Source organism: Ciconia boyciana, chromosome 17, assembly GCF_034638445.1.
Source record: "Ciconia boyciana chromosome 17, ASM3463844v1, whole genome shotgun sequence".
Classification (NCBI taxonomy): Eukaryota; Metazoa; Chordata; class Aves; order Ciconiiformes; family Ciconiidae; genus Ciconia; species Ciconia boyciana.
In genome coordinates, this window is record NC_132950.1 from 4,975,257 (window position 1) to 4,993,396 (window position 18,140).

At 40.5% G+C, this 18,140-nt stretch overlaps 1 protein-coding gene across 11 annotated transcripts in view; it reads left to right on the forward strand.

Moving 5' to 3' along the window:
- CUX1 (cut like homeobox 1) overlaps window positions 1–18,140 on the forward strand; it is a 287,512-nt gene that overhangs the window by 105,329 nt on the left and 164,043 nt on the right. For all 11 annotated transcript variants that reach the window (XM_072882491.1, XM_072882481.1, XM_072882484.1 and 8 more), the window contains exon 3: window positions 7,845–7,892. In XM_072882491.1, the coding sequence (XP_072738592.1) occupies window positions 7,845–7,892 (48 nt within the window). The remainder of the gene's footprint in view (window positions 1–7,844; window positions 7,893–18,140) is intronic.

Below are 18,140 nucleotides of genomic sequence, written 5' to 3' on the forward strand. Positions count from 1 at the left end.
TTCAAAGTGGAAAATGAGAGCGCTGTAGTGGATGGAGAAAGAGATCCTGCAGGATGTGACTCGGACGGAGTGTTAAGGATCTTTTTCACTGGAAACCCTAATTGCAGGGGCAGAGAGCTTGTGGAACAACATGGAGTTTTTGGAGGGACAGAGTGGTTCTGGTTAAAACTTGACAAATGTAGGTGAGGCTGTTTATTGGGATGCACAACTAAGCAGTCAGTTTGCTTTCACTTTTATTGGACAGATGTACTCACCTAATAAAATCTGCAGGTACTTAACAAAGCTAGGTACCAAGTAATTATCTTTTGTATATGCAGAGATACTGGCCTAAGCCCGAAGAACTGCGATTCCTGGGTTTCACTGACGTGGTTATCCTGCTGGCAAGAACAGTGTGCTTCAAAGATTCTGAAATACTTATTTGGCTAATCAAATGGTTTTTCATTACATAAACAAGTAGTTTTGCTGACCTGGGATGATACAGATGTGTGGTTTTTCCCATGACAAGGGTCTGTCATGGCATGTTTGGTGTCGCCTGCAGCCTTCAGCAGGGACTACAGGGTTTAACAAGAAAGCAGGACAAACTGTTAGCAGGAGGAAAAATCTCCATGGGGCCATTAGCCAGTATGTAGCCTTTTAAATTAATATGTTTGTTAAAAATTATGTTTGATTTTCTGCGTGTATTGGTGAGCTGTTAAATAAGTAATCCTTTCTCCCCCCCCCCCCCCCCCCCCCCCGGAAGTTTAGTGACCAGGCTTTCATTTTGTTAGAATTAGCTCCTTCCAAAGCTCTACCTGAATCATTTTTGTTTGAATTAATTTTTTTGTTTCCTAGCAACTCTAGTTTTTAAGTTCTGAATTGTTTCTGTTCAATGTCTTTTCTAGCCAGTGTTAACTTGCTGTTTTATAAATGACGGCAAGGTTTTAACATGATTCTAAAAAGCATAGTTCGCTAAATTAACTTGTAAAGTTACTTAAAAAATTCTTTTTCTATTATATATAGTGTATGTGTGTGTATATATATATATACACACACATACATATATATGGGTGCAACAGTTCTTCTTTCGCACAGTTGATTTTTTAAACAGTTGTGAAGGTAACCAGTCTGTTTATACGTTGCTGCATAGGCACAGAGTAAACTTGTTAGCTTTTTGTTTATTTTAACTTGGAAGAAGCTATAAGAGGATTCCATTAAGACTCACACAAGTGAGTAGTTCCATTGAAAGTAAAGTGCCAGTCCCAGACCCGAGGCAACGTGGCAAGTAGGCACCTTCACAGATGCTCCATTTTTCCTGTGCCTGGAAAGAGCATGGTTTGCCTCCTTGCCACTGAAAGGGACCACAGGACCAGCCCCCAAGTGCTTGCTCACTCTAGACCCGTGTCCCCATGGCTTATTAGGACCCACGTGGTCTACAGAGTTTGGTAGAAACAAGGGTATTTCCACAAAGAAAGTCTTGAAACTTCTCTGTACGTCTGCTGTCGAGGCTCACTTCCTTCGGGGATTGTCATGTGGCTGCAATTTTGCAAAATGGTCTGAGGTGGTTAAACAGCAAAAATTCCGTCTCTTTTCAAGGAATCTCTTTTAGTGTTTATTCTGTAGGCTGGTTATGCCCTGCTTCGTAACCTTTCTGAAGTGCAAGCTTCTCCCCCTGAATTACAATGCATGTGTTTTTGCTTAATGTTCTACTTTAAGCTAAAGTCTGCTCTCACTAAATCAGCCTTTCACAAATGGAATATATTTTCACTTCTTGCTGGGTGGGTCCATACACTGAAAAATAGGTCAAGAACAGTAATCTAAACCTACTGCTAATAAATAATTAAAGCTAATGGAATTTGCACAAGATCTGTGAGCTGAAATATTTCAGAAAGTACTGTGGTGTACATTTTGCTACTGTAAATCAAGATTTTTTATTTATCATTGTTCTCGGTTGAAACATATCTATAAATGTAACTTAAAAAGATTTATTTTGTACAGAGAAAATACTGGCATGTTAGTGTGTTAAAATAACTAAAATATCATAGAAAATTGATAACATCATGATTAATTCTTTAATGATCGGATTTCAAGTAAATACTTTAGCAGCCTTAAGCAATAAGAGGTTTTATATCTCATTAAATCGTAGTGTAAATTGAGCAATAAATTGTTTGCTCGTATGATTTAATTTGCCTTATATTTTAGGAATTAAATAAGTCATCTAAGCTACTGTATAATACCTGTTTGGACAACTATCTGGGATGTCAGTTTCATATCTTTTAGAGCAAAGCAAAGTGGAGCTTGCTGGACCTAATTAAACATAAAGACTTAAATGTTTCCCTTTCACATGTGCCTGGGATCTCTGGTGGAAAAATTGTGTATTCTGGATTTTTTCGTAACTGCAGGTGCAAAGAAATAATATTTAGAACTTGTGTATTGGTAGGTGAGCATTTGATTGAGTGATCCCAACTTGTTCACCAGTTTACCCATAGCAGGGTGAAGCATATATGCTTGCTGGTGCTCTCTAATTAACCAGGAGAACTGCTTACTACTAATTATAGTTAACTTGCTGATTTCTGTATTTCACAGTGATAAGTTGTGTCCTTGAAGTATATAATAATCAAACACACCTCGGAAGTTGATGCCAGCATTCTTCCCAAATCCTTCATGCTTGGCTGCTTTTTACCTCTCCCCCTTTCAGCTATACTTATATGAAAGAGAAGCTCAACAACATTAACGAGATCATAGGTGTATGGAGCCCTGCCTGTGAGGGTACACGGATAAACATCCTCCCAATCGCAAGAAACAAATATCCGTCATACCAGCACACTGCTTTTTGAAAGAGGGGCTTAAACCTGGCTGCCAGTTTTTGACACGAGAGTTCCTCTTGAGGCTGTGCTATTTCTTCTTTATATTTTGATTGAACTGACAAATACCTTCCTGTGCAGTCAATATGTACTGGGGTTTGTTCTGGGTTGGGGGTTTTTTGTCTTTTTTTTTTTTTTTTCTTTGTGTAAGTTCTTATAAGAAAGTATCTGGAGTCACGATGTTCAGCCCTGCCCATTTTGAGCGCAGGGCCACTTGTTAGTTCCTTATTACGTGTGGGCTAACAAGGAAGGAAATGCGAAAGGGTAAGATGGCAGGAAAGCCGTAGCATCTCACTGGTGATAAGGCAGCTCAAAAATAGGTTGTGACAGCTGAACTAATGATGTCACCGATGCTGATACAAGTGGGCTGCTTCTCATTATGATTTCTCTGCCAGACATAGTGACATTCACCAGCCAATGCATGTCTCGAGTAGACGATATATAGAACGAATCATAGGAAATGTGGTGCAGGAGGCATACAATAGAACATTTGCCCTTTTTTTTTGTTGTGTTTTATTTTACAAGAGCACAATATTTCTGTAGATGATAAAGGTATATAGGTCAAGCTTAGCCTTGCTGGACCACTTTATCAGACCAGGGTCACAGGGCTCTTGTTGTGACATTTAGAGATAAGCATTTTGGAGGTAAATGAGATGGAGCAGTCTGCGAGGAGATGAGAAGGTGCTGTGTAGCTTCAGACCTCAAGTAAATTACAAATGCAGTGTTGGTAGCCTGACCATTGATATGTCCTTTGTACTATACACAGTGTATTAAGATAGCGACAGATAAATAATGTAGTTTAGTTGTCAGAAAGATGCATTTGTTGCCCAGGTTTTTGCTATAGATTTATTCTTGGTTTATTTTCCATAGAGTTATTTTTAATGAGAATGGAAAGGGAGTTAAAAATTATTTGGATTCAGATTTCATTGTGTAGCTACTTGATCAAAATATAAACTCGTTGTTTATACTCTTGTAAAGGGAAAATGCTATATTAGCTTTCAGCTATCAGATTTGATTCAGATAATAATACAGCATCCTAATTCATAGTCTCTACTTCAGATATTGAGTTTGTCTGTGATAGAGCCTTTTTCAGAAAACTGCTCTACCCTGATAAATCATCCAGAGAGACAGAGAGAACGCACACATTTAGATGGCATGGAAAAATAGGCTAATAATGTGATTGTATAGGAGTACTCAAATATTTCAATGCATTTCTGTTAATAAATTATCATTTGTTTTAATGTTCAATTGCATGTACCCTTTTTAGCTGTTCTGCTTGATCGCAATGATTTGCTAGCTGTATGCAAGTGCTGGAGTTGGTGGCTTTTCCTGTTTTGATCACAGCCCAGGCAGTAAAGGCCACTACACTTTAAACAGATAATAAATCATATGGTGTCCTTGCTAACCAACATTACGGATTCCCCCGGGTCTGAACTGAATGTCCTTCTTTCTGTTCAGTTTAGTGCAAAGAAGGTAAAATTCTATTTGATGTTAGTGGCATATTTTGAGACAAAGTCTGATGAGGAATTTTTCCAAACTGCCAAAAATAAATCTCACCAGCAGAGTTTTAGCTGGTGAGTCGAGGCGTATGTATTCCTGACTTCTGTCTGTTTATTTTTACTCCCTTTTGTTGTGAGCTGTCTAAAGTTTTGATGCTGTTTAGCCAAGGAAGGAATTATAAAAGTAGCCTATAAACTCTTTCCAAGGTGGGGAGGAAGAGAGGGGACAAACCAAAAAATGGTGTGAAGAAGGTGTTGATGCCTTTTGTTATGGTGTGTGCCACTTATCCACTGCCCTGCATGGCATATTTGGTTGCATTTAAAATACTGGAGCAAATTCCTTGCGGTTACTTTTCTGAGACTGTTTGCTCTGTGAAGATAATGGAAGGGGGATGCTCTGTCTCTGTTGTTCAGCTGCAACAGATTTCAAGTTATTGCTAAGATTTCAAGTTGTCAAAGCATTTTACCCTGTTAAACTGTGTGCTCTCGGGATCAGTGTGTCCCAGGATTGCCCCAGATTGATTACTGTGGTATAACCGATTGCTTGCCAGTGGGACTGAATCACTTTGAGCTGCGTTCTCCTCTATCATGAAATGTTTTAAAAACAGTTTTACCAACAACAAAAGCTGCTGTCTAAATCAAGCACAACACGTTTTCCCATTATGGCAAGAATTGTGCTTGGTAACGTTTTGATTGCTGGGATGAGTGTTTAGCATCCTGAATTTGCTAAATGAAGGATGTGTGGGAATCAGATTTTGTACTTGAAAGCTTTTCTCCCTTTTTGACAGCTTGACCGACTGTTTTCATGGCTTTGGGATGCCCCTTCTATTCCCCTTTTTCCCCCTGCTTCTCTTCCTCTTTTCTCTGCTATAAACAACCAACAACAACATCTCTCATTATTAAAGATGAATATGAAGGCAAAGTCCTGACATAGTTTATATAATGAAATAATAAAAAGTTCTGCAAATCCTGTCTTTCAAAAGTTAGTACATGTCAGACGATGCAGTTCAATAGCAGGCTCTTGGCTAGAGCTCGCCACGCACACAGAGAGGAGCAGGGCTTGCGTTCTCCTGCCTCCAGAGCTGACCATGCTTTATTTCACTGAATGCCATTGCGGTGCTTTCTCATCTGCTCATGTACCTAGGGTGATTTCTGATGCTTACGCCATGTGCTTAGGCAGTGGGAATAGTGCCCTGCTCTTGGGAGCCGTGGAAGCAAGAGACTTGGGGCTGGTCTGGAATTAGATCTCCTGTATTTCTTCTTTCAGTTTTGACATCAGTTTGGCTGGCGCCAAACGAGTCAGTAAATTCTCAGGCAATACCAGGGACAGAAGCCCTAAACCCCATGATTTCCTACCAGCTGAGATTTTTATTTCAAGAAATGTTGCTTTGCTTGGATGGTATAATTTTTCCTGATGTTATAAAGTTTAAAAGAGTGCCAGTATCCTGACTGTAGATCTAATGCCTCTGTTTGTAATTTCACTGTGCATTAAAACCTACCATGCCAGATTTTGGCCCTGAATGTGGGCATTTATTTTGCCATCGACGGTTATTGTTACTTTCTTCAACGTCATCATCATCAGGTTACAAAGAAAACATGTTATAAAAGGTGCACAGCCCTCTGGTCTTCCAGAGTAGTCAGGAAGTGGGGAAAAGCTGCTCAACCTGCCAGTTTGCTTTGGTAGAGGCGTAATTTGTAGACGTTTGTGATATACAAGGACAGGATCTAACCTTTTTCTGTCCTAAAACAGACAGAAAATATCAGGAAACGTTTAGGTGACTTGACTTGTTCTAACGACAGAAGCGTTGTTTGGTTTGGTGCCAAAGAGGGAACTTATAAAGCTGCAACATTATCCTTAACTTGATAGGGATTAGCTGTGTGTTAGTGCAATAACCATGTAAGAAGTAAAATTTGGCTCATCGTTTGTCTTTGATAGCTTCATTTGCGTTTGGCCCCCTAAGCCATTTCTCAGGGAGTGGGAGAACTCCTGATACTCCAACTCTCTGCATGACTTGTCATTTGAATGACAAAAATCACTTCTCTCAAAAGCGTACTTTTCCTTCAGGAAAATCAGATTAAATCCAGGGCTGAGGGTGTTTTGGTGAGTGGTTTAATGTCCAATATGTTGCGTGACTCTAGATGTAAAAGTAAATGCATTGGAAAAGAGAATTTCCCAACTTTTTAAGGTCACCCTTTCCGAAAGGCCCAAGGCTTCAACGGACCCTTTTTATATAGAGAAAATACTTCAAAGACCTCTTTATGACCTCTTGCATGAGGTTCAGGGTAGCTAAGGGACTGTGGCCTGTGTGAAGCTAGGAAGATTTCATGGTTACTTAAGCAGTTCGTGACTGTCCCAGTTGTGAGCAGTATTCTCAGGGCATCATAGGACTCTTGGTTGGAGGGGATGTCCAGAGGCTGACTAGCTCTCACCTGACCCTAAAAATGAGTCTTTAGCATGCACACTAGGTCTGGTCAGCTGTGCCTTGGAAATCTCCAAGGATGGGAAATCCACCTTCTTCCTGGGTAACCCGCATCAGTGCTACCCTCCTAAATGATGCAGCATCATGTTGCTGTTTTATACCTTTTACAGATTTATTTCTAGCTGTAAGTGTACTGTAAAGTCGCTGCTTGTGCCTCATCAGTGGAATACTACAGCAAAAATAGGAGTCCAGCTTCTTGGCTGTGCATGAATAATGCAGTGTCCTCTGCAAAGTTACAGGATTTTATTCTTCAGGCATGCACATAATGAGAATTGTGAGAATTTCTAAGTGAATTAGACCCAAACCAGCTTAAAAGTGGAGCCACTGAGAATTTTATGCAAGATAGATGTACCTTTGTTGTCCTAAATTATCTTGGTTGCTAAGTAAAAATATGCTATAAACTTTCAGAGTGATTCTATGGGCAGTATTTTAATGAATTTTGTAGCACTAAGTGTGATGTAACTCGGAAGAAGAAATTTTGAGTTATGCAGAAACCAACAAATAATATTATCGTCTTCAGTGTGGCTATCTGCAGTTCTCTGATGGCTAAAGTCCGAGCACTGTTGAGAAAATAATAAATAAAATAGACCTTTTACAAAATGGCAACACTCTTAGTTGAAATGATGGTCCAAAGTCATCTTCCTTTAAGCCTAGCTTCCATTTGTGGAAATTTCTTTGGCGTAAGTTCAGAGGTGTAGCTGCTGTTTAGGTAGATAGAGGCATTTACTTCTAATCGCATTAGTGTTTCAGCTGAATTATGAGATTGAAGGTGTTCAGTGCTTACCCAACATCACCACAGTTTTGTTAATTAATACTGTTTGCAACAGATACAGGTATATGTCAAACTGGAAATGCAGACTTGTTCAAAATGAATTCTAGGTACACTTTTATGTTAATCAAAGCTCCCATAGAATACAAACAGAATTTAAGTAGTATTTCAGAACTGAAAATAGTGTTAGGAAAAACTTGACACTGACTTGTCCTTTCAAATTTTTCTGATGAAATATCTTGCTTTTGTCTTCTAGGACCTGCGCAAACAGGTAGCTCCATTACTGAAGAGTTTCCAGGGAGAGGTAAGAGCTTATGCTTCTCATGGTGCTTTCGATATTGCTTCACATGAGTCTGGTGTGCTGGCAGTCTTTCAGCGTGGCCGGGTGGGTACAGAGCCCTTGAGCAGAGAGCATTGCAGGGGTTCAGCCCTCCTGCATTTTGCTGTGTGCAGGATATGTGTGTGGTACGCTGGATTTGTGCTGGACAAGCTAAACTGGTCAAATCACTTTGCATTCAGCATACCTGAGCATAAGCTTACTGTTGCAGTGACTCAGGTGGCACATGCTAACTCGCTATGCCTCGGTGACTTGATGGTTTGAACGCTTAATGAATGCAATGTAATGTACGTATACAAAAATATGAAGATACTACAAATAGTTTTCACTGTAAACCTTTTCAGCTGTATGACATTGTATTCTAGAGGGCTTGATGGAAAACCTTAAGTTGGCAGGTGTTTGTTGGAAAACCAACAGAAAGCATTAACAGCTCTGGTGCTGGCTCTTACTTTGATTTCTCTTCACACCACTAAGAAACACATGATTAGAGTGATCACAAGTTTAAAAGCCAACTGTTGTTATTTTGAAGAATTTCTATAGCAAAAGGCAGCTGGGCCAATTACAGAATTTTACATTTTAGCTGTGGACAGCACTGAAGCGCTCACTTCACGTGAGTGCTTAGGCCAGATGGGAGCTGTTGTACTGCCTCTAGGAAAATGCCGTGTATGAAGTTTGCAAATTATATTTCTCCTTATAGAGATCAGTGCCTTTGTGGGGTGGTAGATTCAGGTTTTAGCTCACACTCTGTTACACGTCGTAGAGCTCTGCTCTTAAAGTTAGCTGTGTTAAAGCAGCAACACTTTTTTACTTTCTCAGTCTATAAGTTGTTGGCTGATTTTATGCTGTTGCAGTTCTCATCAGAGCAGAGAGAAATCCAGGAACGTGTTTTCAGAAGTCTGCATAGGGAATTAGGTGCACAACTCCTGTTATCTGTAATGAGGGTTGCATTTCTGATTACTTGTACATCCTGCTAAAAATGTATCCCAAATAGGCAATAATTCCTCCTGTTAAAAGCAGTACGATGTTTTTTATATTACAACTCAATTTCCCAAGTATTGCTAGAAATAAATAAATAAACAGGACAACTTTGTCCTTGATATATCTAATAGTAATTTGTGAGAACAAAGAATGACTTGTGTGAGTCTGTTTGCCAATGGAAATTTACACTTTAAAATTGCTCCGAGTGGATTGCAGAGCTCTTAAAACCTTTTCACTTTAGTTTCAAGCTTGCAATGCACTGACTGAAAAGTGTATGTGTGCTTTCAGCACTGTTCTTTAATGAAGGAAATGTCTGAGGATCACATAAGAATCATAAATCCAAATTTGGCTACCGTGAAGGAAGATTCTCCCATTAGATCTTGCCTGTTGGAGACAGCCCACTTGTTATCTTGGTATGGCTCACACACACTCCTCTTCTGTAGTTTTGGTTCACTAATGTAAAAGTGAAGTTTGTGTTGGTATAAATTCAACCTCACAAATTACAAGAGTAAAATTTGTTGGTAGAAATCCCCTCTTATGTAAATGAAGCACGAATATGTTACAAGATTGTGCTGCTGAATCTCTTAGCTGGTGATTCCAGTCTCCCTAATCTAAACAGGGTTTTAGAAACCTAAAAAACCTGAACTAATCATGATTGACTACATAAATGCAGAAGACTAAACTGTGAATTGTGGTATTTGATTATAGATGTAATTACTGTATCTTGTTTTGGAGACAAATCAAAATGCCAAGAACTGTTGAGTTATATTTTATTGTTCAGTATGTAGATTTGGTCTCTTTTTTTTTTGTTCAGGCTGACTTTATGAAAGATCATGAGATGAATGCTCCAGGTAGCTCAAGAACAGCCTGTGTTAAGCATATAGGCTTTTCTGCATTTCAGATCCACTGGAGATGGCTTGTCTTACTCTCCCCCAAGATGGCTTAGCAAGCAATATAACTGGGGGCAGAACACCCACCCCACGAGCACCATAGGATTGCTTTGCACTAGCGTGAGTGTAATCTGTTAGGTGATACCTAATGTCCTGGGAGGCGGTGGCAGAGGGACCTTTTGGTCACACAGTACAAGTACTTTGGGACGTGAGCAGGAAGGAGGAAAGAGGAATAGGGAGTGATCTGCTCGTAAGAGGTTCCCTGCTTCTACTGCAGAGACTTGTTTCAGCCCCAGACTAGGATATTTAAAAAAAAACAAAACAAACAAAACAACAACAAAAGTAAATAAAACAGAGGTAAGCAGAGAAGTAGTGAAAGTAGATGTTTTCTAGAGTCCCTTCTGCTGGAGAGAGAGTGTCCTTGAGCAGCAGGTAGGGAATGCTATAGGAGTGCTCTGGTTCACACCTCTGTAGGCATTGTGGATGGTATTACTGAACTTTGGAGCACCACCTTCTTCTCACTGGTTTCTCATACAGAAGCTATGAAAAAAGATTCTTGCATGATGCAGCTTCTTGTTTACTGTCTCCACCACATTTTTGCCTATGACTTCTATCTCCACCCCTACTGCTATTGCCCCATCCTTTTCTTGATCCCTAATGACAGAACTAAGTAGGTGCTTTTTGCGCGTCCAAGTAATATTAAGTTATGATTCTACCTCAGAAGGGAAGCAGGCTTTTGCAAATCCCATGTGGGATGACTGTGCTCCACAGGGCTCTGGGCACTAGGGAGGGCCAGGAGATCAGAAGGGACAGAGAGCTCCCTAACGAGCAAAGGTATTTAAGTAGCTTTACATGGGTATTGCCGTGTTCCTGCCTACCTCAGAACTGGCTCCCCACCTCCTGCCTTGCCTCAGCACTTTTGCTAGTGTGATCCCACGGTGAGCACAAAGTTTTCTTTTTTTCCCCTTTTTTGCTGGCTTAGTTTTCTGCCAGGTTGGTTCACTGAAGCAGCTCACTGCAGGCGCCTGCTGGGCAGGGGAGCGGCCAGGAGAGCAAAGCCAAGGGCAGGAGGAGTGCAAATGTGCCAGCTTAGGTTGACTTAAACTGTCCTTGAACTGTACCCTCGGTGAGCCTGACGTGACTTGGAGAGAGGTTAACTTAAGCTCACATATTTAAACATCCTCCCAGGCATGCTTTATGGGACATCTGCTTGTAAACCTGTGGCTAGTTGACTTTTTTTAAATAAATCCACAGGTCACTTTAGCCAATTTTTCTTTTCAGTTTGAGCATGGATATTAATATATGCCCCCCCCCTTCCCCTTTGTATAATATGAATTTATAAATACCACCCCCCCGAACCAGAACATTTTGTATTTCGTGGATATTTATCTCATTCATGCAGATGAAAACTGTTCCAGTTATCAGATATGCAGTTTCCATTAGTAGTTGAAAATAACTTTTTTTTTTATAGATCTCGGTGCTTTAAGTAACTGGATTTTTTATGATGACAGTTAAAGTAAAAGCATTATGAAATGGAATTTAGCATACTACAAATTTTAAAATGCACTCCTAGTTCAGTGTGAGACCCTATTAATTCTTCACTGTAGTGTAATTTTATTATAGTACTTTTTCCTTATTTAGGATTTTAATGGAAATTTGAATGCAGGTTTTTTTTTTAATTAACAGAATGTTGTGTCTTATTCAAAGCTGATGGTATTGTTCTTTTGATTTTTGTGGGTAACTTTTCTAGCTTTCCTGGAAGATTTAAGGTCTGGATGGTGTAAATATGCTATTGTGAGCAAGACAGTTAGAAGTCATTAGTTTAAGAGGTGTAAAATTCCTGTTGTTTCTATCTTAAATATCTCCTTTTTTTTTTTTTTTCTTTTTCGCTTACCATTAACCTGAGGATGCAACTTTTTAATGGTTTGCTTGCCATATGCTGGGCTAAATACAGGACAGAAATCAGAAAAGGCTAAAGAGCTTTATAATTCAATCATAAAATGATTATATATCATTTGCAATTTGGCAAGGCACTCCTTCAAGCAACCATCTAAATAAGCTGTGTTCCGAGTAGGTCATTTTGTGTTACCATGTTTACATCAGTGGATGGATATTTGTACACGAAATCTTAACAAAAAAAAACAACAAAAAAAAGTTCTTGGGCTATGTTAATTTACAGAACTAAAGTTGTGGTATGGAAATCTAATGTTGGAATCCGTATTTGTGAAGTCATCAAATAGATATTTTAAGGCTGGGAAAGGATTTCCTGAGGTCATTAGCATTCTTTTCATGTGGCATAACAGTACTGTCCAACAGTAATGCAGTAATCCCTCATTTGGAGAACCCTTTAAGGCACATACTCCAAAACAACGCGCTGGACTTTATTTCTGTGAAAACCATTTCTCATACTCTTCTCACAAAGCAAGTACTTTTAAGGGTATTGCCATTCTGATGAGACCACTCTGGCTTCCCACTTAGCTGAATTGCTCTTTAAACTATTAATTTGGTCAGTAGAGTAATTTAACAATTTTCCATATGCAGACAACAGAAGCTTAAAATCAGTTTGGTGTGCTGGAACTACTAATCATGCCTTTGGAGGAGTACGCTAATAATGTGTGTGCCTAAACAACTTTAGACCTACTTTCATTCTGCATTTTGAAGGGGTATTTCTCAGCTGATATTAATCTTTTTTTTTTTTTTTTTTTACCCCCTTTAATTTCCTTATGTTAAATTTACAAACCTAATTAATACAATTTCTTTCCTGTAGGTTCACTCCATGATGGCTCAATTAGAGTAGCAGTAGAACTGTGGTTCAGTATTCAGGCCAGCTTCATAATTGAAAACACATTTTCTTCTCAAAAGCTGCAGCTGGTTTGGTTCTGCTCATGCAGAAAAGGATATAACCTTGCATAACATAGGAAATGAACGGTTGAGAGAGAAGCCAAATTCAATTTCAGTCAGATATTTTGAGGATAAGTCCATGATCTATGGAAGCAAGGGAATGAAAAGTGTGTGTATGTGGAAAGCAGCGTATTCAGCACTCTATTAATCACGGCTAGCCTGGGTGCTGTTGTGTGCTGTTGTGTTAGCACTGATTCTAGTACAGAGGCTGGAGAGCAGCCAAGCACTCCAGAAGTTAACCTCTTAAAGACCCTGAGCTGCTTTCTGTTGAATAAATGTAATTTTGTGGTCAGAAATAAATGCTTGTGATGTAGCAGGAGCTTTGAAAACAACAGCGTGGCAAAGCTATTACAAATTGCTCTGTGTTGGGGAAGTCAACAGCATACATCAAAATTCAGAGCTTGCGTCGCACTGATTTAGGCCCAGAGCATTCCTGCTTTTCAATAAAGGTCCCGTTAAACCACTCTGTGTAACAAAATCGAGTAAATCTAATATTTTTGGCGGGTAATTGTTTTCTTTTAACGTCCACTCCATGGGGCGTGGGTGGTGGGTAATTTCCTTTGTATAACAGGAGCACGGGTACGGTTTTGTGCTTCGTCTCAATTCCGTTTCCCAGTGCTACCGGGGAAGGGAGAGAGGCGCACAGCGTGCTTTTGGGGTAACAGCAGCGCAGCAGCGTTCCGTTTCTTTGTTTACACAAGTGTGTAAACGATTATTTATTTATTTTTGGCTGGCTTGATTGCAGTTTAAACAACATCTTTCCTGAGGAAGGTGATTTAAATATACTTCAGCATCTCAAAGGCAGATGCGCTCTTGCTGATGAGCATGTAGGATGTCTGCTGGTGACACTGGGCTGTGGGGTGCTGGGTTGAAAACGTCCCCGAGAGAAGAGATGCTTAACTCCAGACTGATGGACAGAACTGTGGAAACTCTCAAATACAGTCACAGCTATCTTCCCAGAGCCTCTTCTGTATGTGCCTCTTTCTCCTTCCCATATCGATACCTTCCTGGGGCAAACCTCAGCTATTAGGATAACAGGCAAGGTGCCAAACCTAACATATACTGCCAGAAGCGAGCAATAGGCACCACGCACCTTTCTGAAGCTCTTGCAGGTTCATCTCCATCCCATCCAGTGTGCAGGCAAGTCGTACTGAGACAGCAGTTACTACTGGGGTAACTTTGGGGAGGATCAGCCCAAATGCTCTTACTTTTATATAATTGACAAAGTGCTGAAATTTCTGTTGGCAGCTGGTGGGCTGTCTATATTAAGGCCCGCTATGCCGCTGCCACGCATTTGGGTGAAATGCTAACAGTGGTGGGAAACTATTTCTGCAAAATTCAGACAGGCAGCACTGTTTCAGTTCGCAGTGTCAGGAGTATCTTCTCATCCTTTTAAAAAAAGAGAGCTTGAAGTGTGCTGGAAGGAATGGGGATGAGAGGGCTGTGCCGGGCACAGCATTCTGCCGAGTGTCATTATAATCCAGTCCCTGTTTCTCCAAATACAGAATTATTCCTATATTTATTACAAAATTACTATGGGGCTCTGTACAAGCCAGTGTCTGGTCTTGCTTTGCTGTAATAGAGAAGCAAGAGGGTAAGCTCAGTATAAAATATTAGCGGAAGCTTACATTTTGGTATTTATGTGCAGGTGGATTTTGCACAAAGGCAGTTAATGAGCTCATTCTTGCAAGGATTTCTCTGCCCTAATTTTTAAAATACTTAAACAAAAGTTTGGATCATCCATAAGGGAGAAGAGCAGTTGTGGGTTCTAGGTCACTGTTCGTGGAGGCAGGAGGAGAGGCTGACAGACAGGTGAAAGCACCCACTCACTTTACTGTGTAGCTCCTTCTGCTGCGAAGCTGGAGGTGATGTCAAATAGCACAGGCTGCTGTGCCCTGGCAGGAGCACCGCTTTCTCTCCTTCCTCCCCTTTGTGTCGCGCTTTGCCACACCAAGCGTGTCTGGGCTGGCCGCGGCAGGAGATGTTCTCCATCCTGCCTTGTGCTCTTGCAGAACCCTGAAGATCACAAGTGGCAAGCTCTGACATCTCCCTGGTTAGTCGCATAGTGAATAATTTGCTGGTCTATTCCCTAGAAAGATGTTCTTTGGATTTTTGGGGAAGTACGCATCTCCTGTTTGGAGGTCATCTTTTTCTTACTTCCTGCCATGTGTTTTACCTTTTTTCCATTACAAAAATTCACAACAGGCCTGTGCCGACCGAGGAGAGAGGCTAGGATGCAAAGTATGGAATTACAAGGGTAAATAATTATTCATGTGCATGAGGTGCCCCAGCTGAATTGGGGCACCCCAAATGTGGTTTCACACAGGATTCGTACACCCTTCAAACGTTCAGGTACACCATGATTCGACTAATCACTAGCACCCACACTACTGATTACTAATCAGAGGTAAACTTTGCAAGTCAACTGTATTTCTGCAGCATTCTTGCTGCTTGTCGATTGACCCAGATGCCCCTGGAGTCAGTCTTGCTAGAGTTACTCATCTATGACACTAGAAAACACTGCGAGGGTTTAAATAATGTGCTAGAGGGGCTAGGACGCTGGCATTATCTTGGTTGTCCAGGGGTATCCTTTATCCTTCATGGGCAGCTCTAAGCTTCCAAGAAGCACAGTCCTTATTTCCAGGGCCAGGCTGTCCTCTATTTTGTTTTACTTAAGCATGAACAATACCAAAGTCTCCAGTAAAATTCTACTGCTTTGTTACACTACAGTGTATAATGTGAACTAATATATATATTAACAAAGTTAATACACTTTCATACTATAAAGACTGATGGATAGAATAGTTAACAGAAGGGAATTATCATAACGTTTGGCACTTTGACCCTCCTGTTGCCATCCCTATTTTGTTGCCCTGGTTTCATGCCAGTGTGGGACGGATGCTGGCAAGTGGCCTTGCCCCAGCCCTGGGTGCCCACCTCCTCCCTCGTGCTGAGTCTAGCAAATGCACAAGATGAGTCAGTTGAGTTTGCCGGCATGATGGAAAATAAATTCTTCCTCTCCTTCGTTGCTTAGTTTTTAATCAAGTCAGTGAGCTGAATCATGCTACAACAGTGTGATTGCTAGATCTGATGCAAGAGAAGCGGGAGCCCGTGGCCTGAGGCAGGAGGAGGGAGCAGGGCTGCTCCATTTGGTGCCTGCCCGACGCATGGATTAGGAGTCGAGCGAGAGCAGGAGCTGAGAAACGCTGCTCAGAAATGCAGAGAGGTGTGAGGAGGGAGACACAGGGTTCTCAAAGGATCCAGGAGAGGTTCAGCAATGATAGCAGACCCACCGTCGCAGTGATCTGAAAGCAGGGTGGCAAACAGTAAAGGCTATTTAAACAAAGCTGTCATTCTGCTGTCAATATCTTGAGGCACATGTTGGGCTGGGCTGTTTTACTGGGAAGGAAGATCAAAGATTGGAAAAGCAACAAGAAGCTGTCCTGTGAGAACGAGGGAGCTGAGCTTTCCTCAGGGGATGGCAGCGTTGTTTGTCTGGGAAAATCAGGATTTATCTGGGCATGAAAGGAAGAGAAGGCTTCAAGGGTTCAAGGTTGCAGCTGTTTCACAGTGGAGGGAAGCAGAATTGAAAAGTTGAAGGATTTGAGACCTCCTTAAAGCTCTGTTCTTAGCTCTGTTTAACTTGAGGTTAAACCAACAAGTTGGTGAGGCAGGCGTGCTCTTCCCAAGCTCTTCCCTGGTAGCATACCTATGCACTGCACCCAAGCAGCTTTGTTAAACAGATTGGTATTGTATCCACTCTGTGAAGTCCTTATTTTTGTTCAAGAATTTATAGCACAGCTAACATGTACACCATATGCTTTAAGCAGCTGCACAGGAACCATTTTTTAATTTTGCTTCAAAAATCTTTTAATTGCAGGAAACAGGAAAAAAAAGTATTTTTACTTCTGTCAGCTGCAAAAAAATTAACTGGGCTGATGAACTATATATTTTTATTAATTTGTAAAATTACAATGTTATATTTTTATTACTTAATTTATTAATATAGATATCTGTTGGTATTAAGAAAGTGAAATCCAGCCAACTGTGCACATACCCTGTGTGCTTCCTAATCCACACGCACAGTGTGTTGTAGAGCTGTTGCGGTGCACCACCTTAGCAACTGATGTACTGTTTTATATGAAAGAGCAGCTAAGCTCTATTGTAATGGCTTCAAAGAAAGACTGATGCCATTGCATAGCGTTAATAATGCTTGCTATAGCTGCCGTTTGATTCCAAGGCAGCTATTCAAGAATATAGCACGGCTTAAAATAATGGTGCGTTAATGAGTTGTTATCATGCTTTTCCCTTTGTTTAATATGTTTCTTACAATTCTTAATGGCATTTCAGTAGCTTGAAGTAATTGAAGACAAACGAAAAAACTTTGTGATGCAAAACAATACGACAAAAGATGTGTAAGGGAGCTGTCTGAATGAAGGGGGATGGGTGTCTCGTTACGGCATCTATTTATGAAAAATCAGAACAGAAAAATAACTTCTGTTTTAAGTCATTTATTTTTCCTTGATAAGTTAGTTCCTGATTGGGTACAGGACAGTAAAAGACCTATCTTTCATGTTAAGGTGGCTAATGAGAGTGAGAATTGCAGCTGAAGAGCAATGAGAATAAGTAGAAGAGTTAGCACTACAAAATTCATATTTAGCATAGTTGTGTTTGAAACACTTGATATGCAGTTAATTGTACTGCAAGTAAATCCCCAATACTTCAGTAATGCCATCCAGACACAGAAAGCAATGTGATCCCTTCACTAAGGACTTGTCTTTGGGATGCCAAGTTGTCTAAAAACAAAAGAAAAACATAGCAGTGCTGAATGATCCAAGTCGACCTGTCAGGAGCAACACATCGTGGCCATGTGCCTGTCTCATGGTCTGCAAATGTGTTAATGTGCCGATATCTGTAAGTTCAGAGAATTTAAGTGTTGATGCAGAATGCGCCGGCATCTGGCAGCCCCAGCTTCCTTGCAAAGAGCTTTATCTTCCTGTTTCATCTTTAAATTCAGAAATACAATTGTGCAGCCTTCTGTCTGACTGCAATGGATGAGACAATACTGCATGCAGTACAGCACAGAAGAGCATCCCACTTCTGCAAACCAGAATACAGAATCCAGGTGATTTGTGGGGCAGTAGACATCAGACTTTAATTAATTGACATTTCTTAGTGCATAAAGAGTGACAGATTCCAAAATAAAGCCATAGACTTTACTTTTATGTTTTTGAACTTGACTGGACATAGCTGAAAAGGAAAGAGGCAATGTTCAGATAAAACTACATTCAGTGTCTTCCCTGACACAGGTGGCCAGATTTATGGGGCTTACCTAAATGTGGAGATAAACCCGCTGATTTCATTGACGATATTTTGATTTTAGCCAGGTGTAGTAGATATTAGACTGTGACCAAGCATTCCTAAAATAGGCTGTCTGTGCTACTGG